Source organism: Mauremys reevesii, linkage group 8 (assembly GCF_016161935.1).
Source record: "Mauremys reevesii isolate NIE-2019 linkage group 8, ASM1616193v1, whole genome shotgun sequence".
Taxonomy (NCBI): domain Eukaryota; kingdom Metazoa; phylum Chordata; order Testudines; family Geoemydidae; genus Mauremys; species Mauremys reevesii.
In genome coordinates, this window is record NC_052630.1 from 22,446,177 (window position 1) to 22,464,531 (window position 18,355).

Here is an 18,355-nt window from a genome sequence, read left to right on the forward strand (position 1 = left end):
CACGAAAGCTTATGCCCAAATATATTTGTTTAGTCTCTAAGTGCCACAAGTGTTTCTTTTGTAATTTCTAGAAACAGTCTAACCATTCATATATAGGTACTGAACTAGATTTAATCTGTTACCAGTGTAGATTCAGAAGCACTTCAATGGAGTTACTTTTGACTTACACCCTTAGATGAAGATAAATTCAACCTCTGCATCTGTCTAAAAGTGTTATCCTTTTAACTTCTAGATCCTGTATTTGTACTATATTGGCTTTATGGTACTCTGCAAATTATATCTGAAATGTCCAGAATAATTACTATGTGTAATATAAATAATACCCCAAGTCCTGGTCCCTTCTTCTGACTACTTCTGCTGTGTGCAGTGAGAAAAGTTCCAGGATGCATGGAGCACAGCAGTGAGGCAAAGCACCAGTGAGGCAAAGCACCATGGGATACCTTCCCAGAATTCTGCATACTTGGGATTAAGTCCATGAGGCTGTGTAGACACATTAATCTGTACTGAATCTGAAAACAGTTGGCCATATGTATGCAGTTATTGCATGCTATCCAATACCAGTTAGTGTGCAAAAACTCTGAATTAAACCTCCTCCCCCATTAAGATATCTTTTATATTAAACTGGTACTATGCTTGATTTTAATAAATAAAAAAATTAATTAACTACAAGATATACATATTCACTTAACCATTGATTTGAGGGGGTGTAGAAACATTGCATAAAAACATACCACTTTGTTTTAATTTTCCAGCAATCGAACTAGATCCTAACTATATCAGGGCTCTGCTGAGGAGAGCAGAACTATATGAAAAAACAGAAAAACTAGATGAAGCTCTGGAGGATTATAAAACAGTCCTAGAAAAAGATCCATCAGTACATCACGCGAGAGAAGCTTGCATGGTAAGCATTTACACCATACTTAGGACTAACCATAAAATTTACATATGCAATGCATTGATACTGCTTATGCAAGCGGCTCCACTCATTGAGCTCACCTTAACTCTCACTAGTGATGCAAGCAGGCTTAAATCTCAGATCGTGTTATATTCATGAGAGCCAGATATATATCCTTGTTCACTCAGGATCTCAACTGTTCAGTTGCCGAATGTTGGTATTAATAGTAAAGTTGCAACTAAATTTTGTCTTTGTGTCTCTGAAAATTGATTGGGTTGCTCTCATCCTGCCTTCTCGTGCCCTCCCTTCCCCTCTCTCATGACATTATATTTAAAAAAAAAAAAAAGTCATGCAGAATTGTAACAATTTTATATCTACATAGTATGGAACTGTTTAACCTTTATAAATGGGTGAAAGTAAACATGGGTGTTCCTGCCTGCAGGTGCTTGGCCTATAATAACCCCGTATAAGTATGCTTTACTTGTTAAACAGCCACCCCGCCCAACTTATCACTCATACACTATAGTCCTTTATTATCTTTGTTCTGTTTGTTTGATGTTTAATTTTTATTCTTTCCCTAAAATGAGCAATAATTTATAATGTTCCCGTGAGGAACCGTGGCAGGATAACATTGAGACTTTTATGTTAATTGTCAGAAATGAAGCTGAAAGTGAATGTTCATACGTGCTTCTACAATCAGATTCCCGTCCACATATGCTCTGTAGAATATTATAATCAGATAAATAGCTAAAAAAAATCTTGATTCAAATTCTGACTTGTTGTTACACCTATATATGTGCCAAGCAAGTGTTGAGGGGTGGGGCATGTGTTGTATGCACCCATGCACTTGAGCCCCTGGCCTTGGAATGGAAATCGCATCCCACAACACCTCTGCACTCTGGCAGAAGTAATGTGCCAAGGCATCTGGGATGGGACAAATTGGTAGATCAGAAAAAGGCGCACAATAACACTGCTTTTGCTAGTTCTTCAGTGGCCTGGAATTTATGAAAAGCACTATGCTGTAAGACCTAGGTATTATACTGCAAGACATCGGTATTATACTGCAATCATTCTTCTGAATAGTGACTCTGGCCAAACATCTCTACAACACACTTCTCTTTTTTTCTGAAGGAGCTGCACATAAATAACTGGAATTGAAAATAATAATTTCACTTTTGTCTTGATCATGTAATTTTTGAGGACACCAGAAAATGGGCTTGTCGCTAAACTGATAACTCTGAGGCAGACCTAAAAGATCGTTCAAAATCTTGAGTGGTTTGTTTCTGAAAACTTTTGACTTATTTTTGCTAGTAGCACTTTAAGCTTGCTATTTACGGCCAAGAGCATGTCCTCTCATTTTAATGGAATGTAATCTTGTGGTCATAAACAGAAGCACCTCCTGATCTAGCTGCTTTCTTCGTTAGTGAGCAAAATGAGGTGTGCAGTTTAATGCTAAATCCCATGTCCTCTTCAGTTAATGTTACAAATAGCTGTGGGATTTACAGTACCTTGAAAGAATCTTTTGTCATATCCACTGGTGTAAATAAGTACTCAGAATGTATTTTTGGTTTTTGGACAGTATGGCTTGGAAGAATAAAGGTTAAACCCTTAACTCCCTGGAACCCAAATCTGACCTGTGTACAGTCCCTAGTCGATGGCAATTTAGTCACTGCTGTGGACTGTTGATTCCAGGTTTTAAGCAGCTATTCGTGTGAAATGCCAGCGGAAGTGCTTTCCTGATGGCATTTGGCACTTTAATTCTTAGTGTGAAAAGTGGTGGTGGATTTGATAGATTAGAAACAGTCCGTACAATGTCCAGGGAGGCAGGAAGGGATAGGTACTCTGACTGCTCCTCTCAGGCTGCTTGTATTTTCCACTGTGTGACATTCCCCAGAGCAGTCCAGACCAGTGAGGGGCTGTCACCCCTCCTGTGCAACTTTGGGGGCCTTGCAATGCTTTGCTATTGTAGCTTCCAACTTGGGTTGCTCACAAACAGCCTGCCAGCATGCAGGTCACACCCAGTATGTCTGTGTACAGATCCAGTCCTGGTCCAGCAGTTCTGACCGCAGCAGCCTGTCAGCACAGCCTGCTGCTTCCACCAGCCTTGGTTATTGCTTGCAGAGTGACCCCAAAACGCTCCTAGTCCTGAATATTTTCCACAAAAATGGGTGTTTTGCACTGTCCAGACTTGTCCTTGGCAGTCCAGATATTAGGTCTGTTGCCCTTGTAAAGGGATCAAGATACAATAGTTTGCCACTTTGAATGGAGTTACCCACACAGTTCACCACACTGGATTAGTTTTGATTAAAGAATAAAACAAATTTAACTACAAGGAGAGGCTTTAAGCGAGTACAAGTAATGAGGCATTGAAGTTACAAGAGAAATGCAGATAAAATGCTTTGTAAACGTAACAAACTAGACTTGGTTCAAAGTGAAGTTCTTACTCAGGTTTCCAGTAGCATTGCTGACCAAGTTTCAGGTGAGGATCTGCTCCCAAGGTCCAGTGGCCTGTGTTCTTTTGTCCTCTGAGGTGAAAGAGATGGGGAGAGAACTTGGGGTGTTTTTACCCCCTGACTTTTCTAGGCCAGTCCCACTTTGAGATGCATTTTCCTGAAGGTTACCACTCAAAGCAAAGTTTATTAAAATAGTAAAGAAGACAACATGTTCACTACCAGTCATCAAAGTTCTATGATGTTTCTTATTACCTGTTTGCTGGAATGCGGCTTTTCTTTATCTCCTGCCTTCCCCCCCTCGCTGTCTGAGGATTCTGTGTACAACTTGTATATGTAAATTGAAGTAAACACACACTCCTTTTGAGACCTGCGTAAGCAGTTCTGCCTAATTGGGGCTATGTGGGTTTGAACATGTGCCACCAGCATCATTCAGGGAGAATTCATAACTTTACGGGTAATTTATACATTCCACCATTATATTATTAACCATTATTATTGTGAGGTATCAAATAATACATTACAAGGCATATTTTGTACAAAGATTATAATAATAGTGTGTAGGGTGTGACTACAGGGGTGCATTCCATCGCACACTGGCTCTTCAGGTGGAAGTTAGTTCATGCTTCTGTCAAGGCCATGTGAAGGGACATTAGAGCCCTTAAGGGAGCATGCTGCCAGGGGAAGGTAGCTCCCAAAAACCGCTCAGAGATGATTGCCCTCTACACAATTGGAGCTGTTTTGTTTTTGAATTCTGGGTTCTGGAGGCTCTTCGCTCATACCCAGAAGCAGCTGTCGATTTCTAAGAGGAGCACTGGGTGGTATTTTTAAAAGTGCCTCTTCATTGCATAATTTTTTTCATTACGGCATGTTATCTAGCCCTTGAGGTTGTGGTTTATGGGTTTAGGTTTTTGTGTAAGTGGGATGCTGATTCATTTATATTGTTTCTGAGTTCTAGTATTAGTTTTGATGATCTGCTTATAAAATGATATGCACGTTCCTGTGACTGTTATGAACAGCATGGGTGTATGGGTTGAAACTACTTTTGATTACTAATTTAAGGAGAATGGACAAAATGCCTAAAATTGGGCATCTAAAGCCCTATTTAGGCACCTAAATTTAAGTAACCATATTTTAAGTTGAGATGATCACCTATAGCTTCAATCAATTGCAGTGGGAGTAGCTGCAAGTGCTCTACCCCACTAAAAATCCAGCTACTTCAATACTTGAAATAAAACTGCGGTTAATATGGATGTAAACCAAAAAAAGCGCCCAGTCTGTAGTCTGGCCTGAGGTATTTTCCATGGTCATTATCCATGTTCTCTTCAATATGCTTTTTTCTTATATAATACTTTTTTTTTTAAATGTTGGTTGTTTGCAGTTCTCAAACATTCCTTGTTTTCCTCGTGCTGGGTGTACTTGATTCTATTTTATATGCATTGTTTACTGAAGTTACCTTTTGATATGTTGTGGAGAATGTGGGAATTTTCTGTATTTTTATTAAAAAGTATGTGACTCAGTTTCCCCATACATATTGCTTGTTGTGAAGGGTAAAAGTGATGAAGTGATTAGGTGTGTCACATAGACATGTCGGGATTGGTATGAATGGACTATCAAGAACAGCTTCATTCACATGCTGGCAGTCTTGGAGATGCAGTGGAAGACCAACAACTGGACCATTAACTTTAAGGACTGCCAGCCAAGTGGACTGTCTGACAACAACCACGTCCTACCTGCAACACAGAGCAGGGGAGGGGAAGGAGAGTACACGTGAAAATAGCATGACTGGAATCTACGGCACAAGACTGAGGTCTTACGAGACATGGAAGAGAATAATGTTGCAGCATGGTAGAACATAGGTTTTCAGTCCGGGATTGGTTCGGGCAGGCTAAGGACATTTTGCAGCAACCATGTAATTTGCTTTGCAGGCCTGGACAAAGTGGCACCCACCTAACTAAACAAGGGAAAGCTGGCAAGTTATGTGAGACACACGTTCTGGCTTTGATTTACCATTTGAACCCAATGGCCCTATTCCAGTTGACTATTAATGTTTGCTATGAAAAGGTTGTCCTATGTCACAGCAACCATCTGCTGGTTGTATAGTGCTCAAGAGGATAAATCTCCAGTAGGAGCCCAAGCTCAAGCTTATTGGGATCTACTGAAGAAGCCATTGGCGGGAGGGGGGAGAAAGGCGTGCTAAAGCTGGGGACCCATTCTCAGAGAACTGAAGTGGTAGGGCTCCCTAGGTAGCAAAGTGGAGGCGCTGAGTTAGGTCAAGACTTAAGAACTTAATTTTAGGGTCAGATGTTAAGTGCATTTTTTTTAAAATAAATAAAAAAAAGTTTAAACATTTAATATGAGGCTCAATCACACCTTCCCAGGGAAAAAGAAGAGTGTGAACTGAATCTTTTTTTTTTGAGACTTTCAGTAATGACTGGCTTGAACTCCCTGCACCTACCCCAAATTTTGAACATGTAGATCTAGTATTCAAAATACTAACTCCCTGTTATGGAGAAGATCACTTCATGTGAATTGGTGTAACTCCATTGAAGCCCCTTTGTGTCCATCTTTAGTTCTAAAATTATATATGAGAGGCAGTTTGATCTAGTGGATAGGACACTGGACTGGGAATGAGGCGACCTGAATTCTAATGCCAGCTCTATCATTGACGTGCCGTATTACCTCTCTGGGCCTGTTTCCTCTCCTACCCTTTTGGTGTCAACTGCAGGCTCCTTGGGGCAGGGACTGTTTTTGTGTGTTTTGTCCAGCACTATTAATAACTTTAAGCTCCAAATCTGAACATTTTGATCATATAATTGAATGGCCTTACATTTTAAAACCTGCTGGTGGTTTAAAAACTGCTTAAGCTTAGACTTCTGTATAGTTCAATTTGATGTAAAAACACTTTGGGCATCAATTTAAGTCATTTTAATTTTCTAAAACTTAAAATACATTTAATTTTCCATTTAAAAACCCATTATGCTGCTATAGGAGTAGCACTGGAAACAACCAGAGAGAATCTTGGCCTGAAACCAGAACTGAAACTACTTTTTTCAGGACTGGATCATTAAGTAGGACTCTCGTCTGCCACTGATATGTGTATATATAACTCCCATTAATGCTAATGTAAGTTGCATATGTCTAGATGAGGGCAGAATACCCTCCTAAGCACACAGCTCTTGGCAACAGCCTAGTGAATTGACAAGCTTGTCACACATCATTATTTTCATATGTAACAGATGTGCTGGGGCTATTATGTTCTAGAAATACATGCATAACTATGTTAATATTATCCTTGTTTATCATTTCCTCTTCGCTGAAGCCATGACTTCTTAATCTAATAATTCAGTTAAAAATTCTGGTGACCTTCATCGAGAAAGCAGTGCCTCTCTTACTTTCTGTAGCTTCTAGCATATCCTATATTTTAGCACCATATTCCCTAACCTCCATGTGTGTTCCTATAATAGACTTTCTTCTTTTCATCCTTGCTGTTATTATACTTGTTCTCTTTTTAATAGGGTCTTTCCTAGTTTTTGTTCAGCCCTTCACTCTTCTTGCGATGTACGGTATATTGGGGTATTTTACTTCTCTCAAGTGTCTGCATTTCACTGATTTAATGTCTGGTACATACTGCAGTTCTGGTTTCCTGGCTTATTATAAAACAGACTCTGTGCAAAAGCTTTAATGTGTGATAGCAACGTTTCTCAAACTCTGACATAGTGAGCCATAGCTCTATAGAACGTTTCATGGATGCTTCTTCCATTCTGTAGACCACTTCCCCTTCAAAATTGTATAACCTCTCTGTGTGATACCTACTGCAGTAGGTATATATGGGAAAGTAATATTAAGAAAGCATATAAGGTGCATCTAAATGCCTCTTAATGACAGAATCATAGAAATGTAGGGGTGGAAGAGACCTCAAGAAGTCATCAAGCCCAGCCCCCTGTGATGAGGCAAGACCAAGTAAACCTAAACCATCCCTGGCAGGCGTTTGTCCAGCCTATCCTTAAAAACTTCCAATGATGGTGATTTCACACAGTCTCTTGGCAGCTGCTTCCAGAGCTTAACTACCCTTATAGATAAATATTAGGAAAAACTTTCTAACATAAATCTTTCTTGCTGTGGATTAAGCCCATTACTATTTGTCCAACGTTCAGTGGACATGGAGAACTGATCACAGTCCTGTTCATAACACACCTTAACCTGTTTGAGACTTATTAGGTCCCAGACTCAGTCTTCTTTTCTCCATACTAAACATGCTGAGTTTCATTAACTTTTCCTCGAGGGTTAGCTTCCCTAAACCTTTTATTGTTTTTGTTGCTCTTCTTGGGACTATCTCCAATTTGTCCACATCTTTCCTAAAGTAAGTTACCCAGAATTGGATACAGTACTCTAGGTGAGGCCTGACCAGTGCCACGTAGAACAGGACAGTTACCTCCTGTGTTTTACAGGGCCCACTCCTGTTAAATAAACTCCGGAATTATATTAGCCTTTTACAACTCTTCACATTGCTCACTCATATTCAATTTGTAATCCTCTATAACCCCCAGATACTCTTCAGCAGTATTACTAACTATAAAATGGGGAATAACTGGCTAGGTGTGTATTTGGTTTTTCATTTGTCTATACTGAATTTCATGTTTATTTCAGACCAATTCTCCACCTTGTCAAAGTTGTTTTGAATTCTAATCCATTCCTCCACAGTGCCTGCAACCCCTCCTGTCTTGGTTTTCATCAGCAAACTTTATAAGCACTCTCTCCACTCCATTATCCAAGTCATTAATGACCTGGACCCAGGACTGATCACTATGGGACACCAGTAGATACACCCACACAGTTTGACAGCAAACCATTGATAAACTACTGAGTACAGTCTTTCAACAAATTGTGAACCCACATTGATAGTAATTTTATCTAGGCTGCAGTTTCCTAGTTTGCTTATGAGTGTGTCATGTGGGACTGTCAAAAGCCGTCCTAATGAATCAAGATGCAGTTTCTCAGCTGAAAACAGAGAAGAGCCATATAACCAGCCAGGTAGCAATAGACCACCACTCGTGTTCCACAGACCAGGGTTGGTGAACCACTGGCCATCATTAATGCTAAATTTAACAGTATGTTACCAAAAAAAGAGAGAGAGCTTTTTGACTGGTTGAAAATTCTCTTATTGAAATGGTCATAGGTCTTGCCTACACTAGAAAGGGTTTGCTGGTTTAGCAGCTAGTGATGATGCAGTTTATACTAGCAAAATAATTCTTTTGCCGGTATTGCTTAAACCAGTTCCCTGAATAAAATAAGCTCTGCTGCCAAAAAGGACTGCCTCTTGTTGATATAACTGCATCTACAGTGGGGCTTTTGCTGGAATAGCTATGTCAGTTAAGGGGATGGCTTGAGGAAAAAATAAAACTCCTAACCACCCTAACTATGCCAGCAAAACTTTTAAGTGTAAACTAGGCCATAGAAATTGGTTCTCATTACTAATGTACTGCCTGCAAAACCAATCTAATGTGAGTTTCAGAATCACAAAAGACCTTTTCCAGTGAAAATGTACCTAATGCCGATAGAGCCTGACTGCATGAGCCACTCAACACCTTGTACCGGTCAGGCAGGGACACATGAGACACAACCTTGTACTGGCCAGGGATGGGCACAGTGCTCTCTTTGACGTGTAGCTTTCAAAAGTGCTTTAAATGCTGGGTAATTATCTTTATTTTTGTAGGAAGTAAAGAGAAGTTAAGTAATGCCTACATACCCTGTTCTGTCACCTATCTTACTTTAGTCCAATTTGCAGTACACCCCCTGCAAGATACTGAGGGCTTGTCTATATACCACTGCAGTGGCACACTTTAATGTTAACATGGGGTCTTTCACTAACACTGCTACTCACTTTAGCAGAAATAACTACAGGCAAGTCTCTTACGGGAGGGTTCCATTCCGCAGTTAGCGCGTAAAGTGAAAACTGCGTATGGTAAAACACTCATTGAGTTGAATGGCGGGCGGAATCGCTCGTACTACAGATGCAGTTTTTATATTGTTGTTTTTCTTTTTTTCCCCCTGTTTTTGCCAACCGCACAAAGCTGAATTTGCGCATGTTAAATGTGGCTAAGATGCGACTTGCCCGTAGTTCAGTGGGGATCAATATCAGTGAGGGGAGGGAGGAGGGTTTAGGTTTTTGCATTCCTCTGTGGGAGCCACTCCCTAAAGGATATCTGTTTGAAAAGCCTTTCTGGCTATTTTTTGGTGCATTATCCTGCACAACTGTCTGATCTAGCTGTAAATGAGCAATGGGGCTGCTAGAAAATGAGTCTATCCCATAACCTAACAGACCTCTCTCTCCTGCCGTTTTTCTGATTTTTTTTTTTTAAGCCTGTTTTTCTCATTAGTATTGAAGCTCTAGGCATAGCAAGACGCTCTTCTATGTGTGCAGTAATGGTGGAAACTCAAACAGGGCCGCCCGGGGGGGGCAAGAGGGGCAATTTGCCCCGGGCCCCACGGGGGCCCCCACGAGAGTTTTTCGGGGCCCCCGGAGCGGGGTCCTTCACTCGCTCCGGGGGGCCCGGAAAACACTCGCAGGGCCGGGCCCAGGAGCTTCTTCCGCTCCTGGTCTTCGCTGGCGGGGGGTCCTTCCGCTCTGGGGCTGAAGGACCCCCCCACTGGCGAATTACCGCCGAAGCGGGACCCGCCGCCGAAGTTCAGCCCGGTCTTCGGCGGTAATTCGGTGGCAGGGGGCCCTTCCGTTCCGGGACCCGCCGCCAAAGTGCCCCGAAGAGCCGCGGCGGGGGTCCCCCGCCGCCGAAGACCGGGCTGCACTTCGGCGGCGGGTCCCGCTTTGGCGGTAATTCGGCGGCGGGGGGCCCCCGCCGCGGGTCTTCGGGGCACTTCGGCGGCGGGTCCTGGAACGGAAGGGCCCCCCGCCGCCGAAGACCCCAGGCCCCCGGAATCCTCTGGGCGGCCCTGAACTCAAAGGGGCATCTTGGCCCCTCACATACCTGCCAAGCCTCTAATACAGCACAGTAAAGGCAGCTAGAGTTTACAAGGACATTATTTTAAAAGCAAAACAAACAAAAACAGAACAAACAACCTGATGCTATTTGTAATCTCATGTCTTTACCAGCCTGCAATGGTCTGCAAAGAAATCTTAAGCGTCTCTCTCTCTACAGGAGCTTCTTTCTTTGTTCTATATAAATAAATATTTATTTATAATGTATAGAGATATAAAAAGAATGTCAGATTAGCAAACCTACATATAATGGCTCAGAAAGGCTTTAAATTACCAAATGTAACGAAGCAAACTTCAGTTCTAGTTCTTGATCCAACTTCATAAGCAAACTGTTACAAGAAAAGAATAATTTAAAATCCAGCATTTTGAAACTGTAACCCTATTTTCAGAGGTTTTTATGGTGGTGGTGTACAGAAATAATCCGGACCAACAAAACACAAAATTCTCCGACAGTTCAAATGTGCTGTGCCAGGTTGTAATGGGAGAGGTCTGGATCTTTTAAAACATGTTCTGATGATTTTATAATAGCATATAAATAGCAACTTTTGTTACTGTAGATGTTCTTGTGCACTCATCTCTGTGGTTGCAGAATCATTATGTCATATGGATTCTTAATAAACTAAGTCTATGTCAAAGCTAGTATTTAGGGATCTACTATGCTTGCCTAGGTGAGGGAATTGCTAATGATATATTACAGCTATGCGTGGAACCCACTACCTATAGTTAGGGGAATCTGGAACACTCTGTACCCTCCCACCTGGTATCTCCACCCTTTGCTGAAACTGAGATTCCACTATCTCTTAAAACCCCATTCACTCACTCCCAACTCCTGCTTATACTTGCAGCGAAGGGGCTGTTTTCAGTTATCCCCCTTGAAAAGTGAATTAGATGTATAAAGGTGATCTCTGGAGTTCCAGGAGCAGGTGTGAAGTGAATTCCTCCCCTGTTATCATAAGCAGTGATTGTTATTTAGGCATCTGTGGAGGCTACTGCTGGAGCTAGTCTATCTCTGCTCCTTCACAGGTCTGTCTCCAGCAAGAAGAGCTGCTAGCATTAAGAGCTGTGATTACAGTTCTTCAGTGCATAGAATTACTCCCTCAAATGCTCAGTTATAAGCTGATGAGCCCAACAGAAAAATATCAAGAAAAAACCCTTGGAATATATATGTGATGTACAATGAATGGATGTCTTCCATACTACATTGTTATAACAAAATTAAAATGTATCTAACAGTGGTGGTTCTATGAATCAATGTACATTAGACTGTTCCTTGTTTTCTTTACCAAAGTGGTGAATTGAATCCCTTAATTCTGTCTTGGTGAAGTACGGTATACACTTACAATGCAACAAACTTCCCATTAATATTTTCATGGTATTTATCCGGCAAGAGCTCATTGCAGAATGCACTATAAGGGTGTGAGCTGCCTTGATCACTTAGCAACTGTTTTAGGCATAATTTAAAGAAATCAGTAACTTCTAGAGATTTAAGACTGTGTGTAAAATTGTCTAATATACATGTTTTAGAATAAACTTGCAAGCTTTTTATTGTTGAGGATTGCCCCAGTGGCAAGAAGAATATGTAACTAGGACCCAGATCCTGCACAGTGGGGCGTCACATGGGTGTTGGAGTTCCCCTCCACCATGGAGGAACTTGCAGCATAGAGTCCTTGATCTCTAACATTCTGTCATCTCTCAGATTTGGTTGTGTCATGTCTTGCATAACAAGGTGCTTCTTCGTTAAAACAAGAGATCCTGAGGTGCATAAAGAAGAGGTGTTTTCTAATGTTTCATAAAATGGAAGTTCTCTACAATCTCATGCAAATGTCCCAGATTCCCAGCAATCTACACACCTTCCCCCCCCCCCACCCACACACCCCCGATATGTCTGTATTCATAACTTAAACACGGTGCCTGATTGCAGTTGGCTTTTTACAGGCTCTTTTATTAAGACTAATAAATGCCACGCTGGAGATGTAGCTAAAAATAGATTTTTATTCTGTCTTTTTTTTTTAAACTTTTATTTGCTTTTCAATTAAAATACTAGAAAACAAATAGGCACCATCTGACCGCCTTAACCTAGAAATGAAAAATGATTTATAAATGAACATTGCGCTTTTCCCCCTATCTAATGGGGCAGACGTTAGGTTTCTAAACAAGATGAAAGCGTCATTGTTTAACATCTGCGTTTCTTTTAGACCATAAGTAGTGGGTCTATGTCCTGGGTATGTGTATGCAAAATACAGTATATATGTTTATCTGACAAGATTGCCAAAAGCATCCTTCTGAATCTGGTCTTCTCTTATACTCTTTCAGCGATTACCTAGACAGATTGAAGAGCGGAATGAAAGATTAAAGACAGAAATGTTAGGTAAGTAATTCATGCATATAATTTGTATGCATAGTAAAATTTATGAGAAGTTTTGTAGAAATAACAAAACTGCATGACTAGGTAAAATTCTTTGCAGACAAAAGTGGGCAAGTCTCCCAAAGCACTTGTTGAAATGGGGAAAAAAAAAATCTTACTAGATGTCTGTTTTGGGGGGCGGGACTTGTTTTGTTTTTTTTGGTTCTCTCCTCTCCAGCCATGGAAAACTCTGCTGCTAGAAATTGCCTTGCTGAAACTATTATTGAGGAATTAAATAAGCAACTGTCCAAGACACTCAACAACAAAAAAAATTAAATTTTTAGTACTTGTGAAAAGTGAATCTCTTCCTGGCTTGTGCTACACGTAGCTCTGTCATGCAGTCTTTCACGTCATAGGGCTGCCAATGTGTCACACTTCTGACCTGTCCTGCTAGAAAAGAACTCAGTCTCTTCTGCATAAAGAACGTCAGTTTTCTTTTATACCAGACTCTGAAGATAAATGTGAACCAGGGACTATAAAATACCAAATTTCCTTTCCCTTCAGAGCTAAAAGACTATTTCTACCAGTTTCCTAATGGGATGACATTTTTAAAATTACCCAAATCTTTTTGTAAAGTGCATATTCCAGCTGGTCAAAAAATGTGAAGTATTTTCCACACAAAAAAATAAAATTGTTTGAAAATTTCAATCTTTTGCAGAAATTTTTCCAGTTTTGTTAAATTGGAAAATTTCAAAAAAACATTTGGCAAAGACACATTTTTTCTTAGAGGCAGTTTTGTGTCAATTTTTGCATCTCTGAATCTGCTGTGCATAAAAGAATGGCTGTGAGAAAGTACTTGGCTCTGTGACAGTTTCCATCCATAGATCTCAGAGGATCTCAAATAGGAGGGTAAATATCAATATCCCCATTTTACACATAGGGAAACTGAGGCACAAAGGTGAAGTGACTTACCCAAAGCATCAGGGTAGGTCATTAAGCTCTCTGGAAATAGAACAGTCTCCTGACTTCCAACCCAGTGCTCTATCCATTGGACAATGTTGCCTCTCAGACAAATCTGTGCCAAAGGGTACTGTTAATAAAATTGTTCAGGGAAAACAGTCATCTCATTGATTTTAATCAGACCCTAAGTAATTATATGCCCCTGTGATTGCAGTGTCTGAGCACCTGCATGCAATTCTCAGAAATAAGGAAATGGTTAAAAAAAAAATAGAATTATTATTTTAGTACACATTGGCCAAGTATGATTGGTTTTCAAATGTGGTATTCATGAGTGTAAGTAATCGTCTTGTATGAAGTCTAGTTCCCTGGCTAAACACAGATGAAAATTAGATGCTTAGAATACTTTTAAAAAAATAGTAATTAGAATCTTGGATGCAATTTTCAGCAGCCCAAATACTGCATTTTCTCTTGTATTTAAAGGATACTGTCAATTGAAATCTAGTCAGTTTGAAAATGAGTTGGTAGCAGTTAGTAGGCACTATGCTGCTGAGTTGTCCAGACACTTTTGGTGCTTTTATTATTTTATTTTCCTTATTTTATTATTTTTATAAAAAATCCTCTCTCCTTTTATTATTAAGGTTGTTTGGAAGATGCATAAATAAAAGGGCAAATGATCACACAGGGCACAAACTGAGACTGACTAGACACAGTGCTGTTGAATACACAAAACAGACTGAAAAATCTACAAATAATTTTTTACTAATCTGGTTAGTCAGCCTCAGATTGACAATAGTAGCTAAAAGGTTCTCATACGTGTGTGTTGTTTTTTTTAAGTGGCCCCTATCCTTTGACTAATCTAGTAAGAGCCAGGGTAAAAACATTCCATCCGTCTTGTGCGCTGAGAGGCTGTGTAATCCCTGAAAAAATTAGGAAGGAAGGATTGTTTCAAGAGCTGCTGCTGAAGTCAGTGTTTTCTTAAATTGAACTCTTCTCTGTAGAGCGGTGAGGCTGAAAGCTGAGTCCTCAAGCTACTCCTGCTCTGTACTTGTCAATTCCCAGTAGGTTTAAGAGAAGTTGCACATAATAAGGATTTCTAGAGCTGCTGCACATCACCAGTTTCATTAGCCATATTTGTAAGAGGCTGAAAACATATTTATCAATAAAATACAAGGTGTGGTGCTGATCTAAATAAATTACAATGGTGGATAATTCGAGAAGGAAGAGATTTGCTTTCAGGATTTGGGGTTAGGTTTGAGTATAGTGAGTTAGAGATCTGTCTGTGTGAAAAAAGTCTCGGGAGCTTTTTGGGACTTGTTTTTCTGTCAGAATTAGTGCTAATGGTACTGATGGCAGAAAGATTTCATTGCTAATCATCTGAGGCTGTGTTAAAACAAGAGATTTAGCAACATACGCTATCATTACAAGCCCGATCCTGTGCAGAGAGTAAACTTCGGGCCACATCTGATCTCACTAAATCCAGTGAAGTTCTGGCTTTTGGATTTAAACTGGTGTAACCGAGATCAGACTCTGGTCCTTTGTTGGGAGTTTTACCTCCAAATGAGGAATAGAGTCCCTAGTCTCAGAGCTGAGCAATGACTTAAGTCCATCAGCAGTCATATCCAGCTGCATGGACGTACGCAGCCAAGCGCTGACTCGATTTCTGGGAGATGTACTGAGGCATCCAAGCCTACATGCAGTAAATTTACTTGTGCAAGAGATGCTGATTTGATATAGTAGTCTTAGGGCTTGACATAAACTGTCAGCTTGACATAGTGTCTTGTGTCATGAATAGTACTCTGTAACACGTAAGTATTATTTTATTTGTTCCATTTACAATCACTATTGCAGCAGGTATGTTTGGAGAATCCTTGTAATACATAGGCACAATAGGAGAGTTAAAAACTAAATTTGGCATACTGGTTTTTGATCAGGCTAGTCCCCTGAACTTGCCACTTCACAGTAAAGTCCCTTGTACCCCAGCTGGGAATAGGAGTCTTGAGTGAGTCTGAAATTAGAAAGCTCCTGTATGTGCTTTCTAGGCTCTTTCGCTTCTTGCAAGACAGTCCCATTCTTGAGCGCGGTAGACTTAGCGACATCAAAACTCACCCAGCCATTCCTTGTCTGTCTGAAAGATAAATTAGTTTTTCATGACTCTTTGCTCTGCCTATCAAACATGCATTATACATCAACAAAAGAGCTTTGATCCTTTTTTAAAAATAACTTTTTAAATTTAAGCTTTTAATTATTTTAGGGATTGAAAGTTTCTCATATTTGTAGCTACTTTGACAAGTGTTTTCTTCACCACCTTTCTTAGGGCACTTACACAGTGAGTACATGGTAGATCACCTTAGGTGCTAATAATGAGAATGCACCTGCCCCAGTCCTTTTCTCAAGGGCTGTCAGAGGGAGTGCAATATATTTAGTGCATCTCTTCAAAGCTCTGGCAACTTAGCCCCTTTTCCTGTAAAAACTAAGTATGCACTTAAGTCTCTGCAAGATCAGGGTACTGGAGAGCAGCTAACAACATTCTGTCCACCATAGTGAATTCTCACTTTAGATGGAAAAAGCCACCAGTAACATCAATTTCCTAGGTTTTTATTCTTCTAGTTACAAATATACTCTGTCCCCAAGGATAGAGTTAAATCAGCAAACTAACACCTTGTCTTGAAAGCTACATGTAGGTATAAACAAACCTCAACATTTTAATATGTAGAGTTAGTTGCTCCTTTTCCAAGTGTTGCATAGAGTGTTTCCTGCTTACTCTTATTCCACTGCTACAACTTGTTACAGCACAATGTGCCAGGAGCGCAAAACCACAGCATCTTAATCAGTTGTGTGTAAATAAGTCCGTGTACACATTCTTCCCTGGATTTTTCTTATGGATTGCCTGGTTGGGAATTTTTGCATGTGAACGTGTTGGTGCATGTAGCAATAAACAACTGACAGAATAAAGATGGGAACATAAAAACCACTTGGGTGTCAGACTATGCCTGTTTCTTCTTAAAGCTTTAAACTACCGTAGAACTCCTTAAAGACTGGCATTCACATTCAATGATTTTCATGCTTCCAGCCAGCCTCTGCGGATAACTGCTGCCTCTTGCCTGTTTGGAATAATCACTTGACACTAACTTCTGCTTATTTTTCAATTTCACAAACATGGCAAAAGCTTAACTTATGCAGATCTTTGCAGATATACAATATATTTGCATGACTTTTTTATTTCCTTTTGACTTCCTCAATGTGAACACCTTATGCCTAACTTAAATTGCCAGGACATGAACATTAGAGAGACCAGGTGGGTGAGGTAATATCTTTTATTGGACTAGCTTTTGTTGATGAGAGAGAGACAAGCTTTCGCTCTCCCCAGCAGAAGTTGGTCCAATAAAAGATATTACCTCACCCCTGGGACAGACATAGTTACAACTGTACTGCACAGGACATGAGCATGCAGTAACCCATCTCAGTTTGTTTTTATTTGCTGCTTCTCTTTTGATTGATTCATTGATGAGAACCATAACCCACCTATTTACTGGAAGTTTAAGAGCTAAATGCTGTTTTTTGAGCAGTTTGCGGGTTATGTGGGAGCAGTTCAGGTTTTGTGCGCAGTACCACAAAAAGAAAAGAGAAGCATCAAACTGCCAAAACTATCTGTACAATCTGTAGGCAGTGAGCCACTTGTACTGTTGGCAAATCTATTTGACCCAGCTCCTCCTGTTCATTAAATTTGTCAAATCGTATAAAAAGTAATGGATACCTCTGTGTAAAGGGCATAAATGAGAGCCCACCAGAAAACTACAAAGTGTGCTTAGTGCACAATCACATTATTAACCAGTAGGAAAGCCTATCAAAACAGAGCACCTGACCTCCTTTCTCACCAGCTTTCCTCAGCACCTCTTCTTTTGCCAGCTATATGAGATCAGCAAACGTTCATTAGATTTAGTGCCTAAGAGAATGAAAATTGCTCCTTTCTGCTAGAAGGCAAACTCAGATGAAGTTCTGACTAGTCTGCTAAGCCCTGATATTACAGGTATGGAGAATGTGAGATCATGTGAAATGGTCAGCAACTAAATCTACATCAGTTGTGAGCTTGCTTCATTTTGAATGCATGATTGGGGGAGCGGAGCAGCAGACTTGCCCTGCTCTTTTTAACTTGTTCACGTGTGTTAGAAATGCAGTAGTTTGCTCACGGATGAAAACTCATCATGCAAATTAATATGCCTTGGTTTTTTTAATCGGTTAATATTATGTTTGTAGAACAGGAGAAATTTCAAAGCACCATTCTGCTTATCTTTGGATTTCTAAACAAAACAGGTAATATTGGCAGATTCATATTAGAAGAATTACAAGACTCAATAGTGATGAAGATCAGATCTGTTCATAAACAAACTAACAAAGTATACTCCTATGTATCTGTCTACTGATCATGATTGCCAGGGGGAGTTAAATTTCATCTAGGTGAATGATAATGGATTACACACATTTCTACGCCTCATTTGTTGATTTCAGCGGTATTTGAGAGGTTAATGGGGAATCTGTAAATAGCTATAATGTATTGTCTAATAAATGCTTATGGTGAAACTCCAAGTAGAGTGTAGACACAGTAGATTATGCGTGAATGATGCTTTTTTAAATGTCAAGACTGATGTCCATCAAAGTGACCTTGTTGTGAGCAAACACTAACTCTCTGAAAGGAGAGCACCTGACATTGC

At 40.2% G+C, this 18,355-nt stretch overlaps 1 protein-coding gene across 7 annotated transcripts in view; it reads left to right on the top strand.

The window, feature by feature from the left end:
- TTC1 (tetratricopeptide repeat domain 1) overlaps positions 1 to 18,355 on the top strand; it is a 42,894-nt gene that overhangs the window by 17,453 nt on the left and 7,086 nt on the right. For all 7 annotated transcript variants that reach the window (XM_039485640.1, XM_039485639.1, XM_039485641.1 and 4 more), the window contains 2 exons: positions 753 to 901; positions 12,656 to 12,710. In XM_039485640.1, coding sequence (XP_039341574.1) covers positions 753 to 901; positions 12,656 to 12,710 — 204 coding nt within the window. The remainder of the gene's footprint in view (positions 1 to 752; positions 902 to 12,655; positions 12,711 to 18,355) is intronic.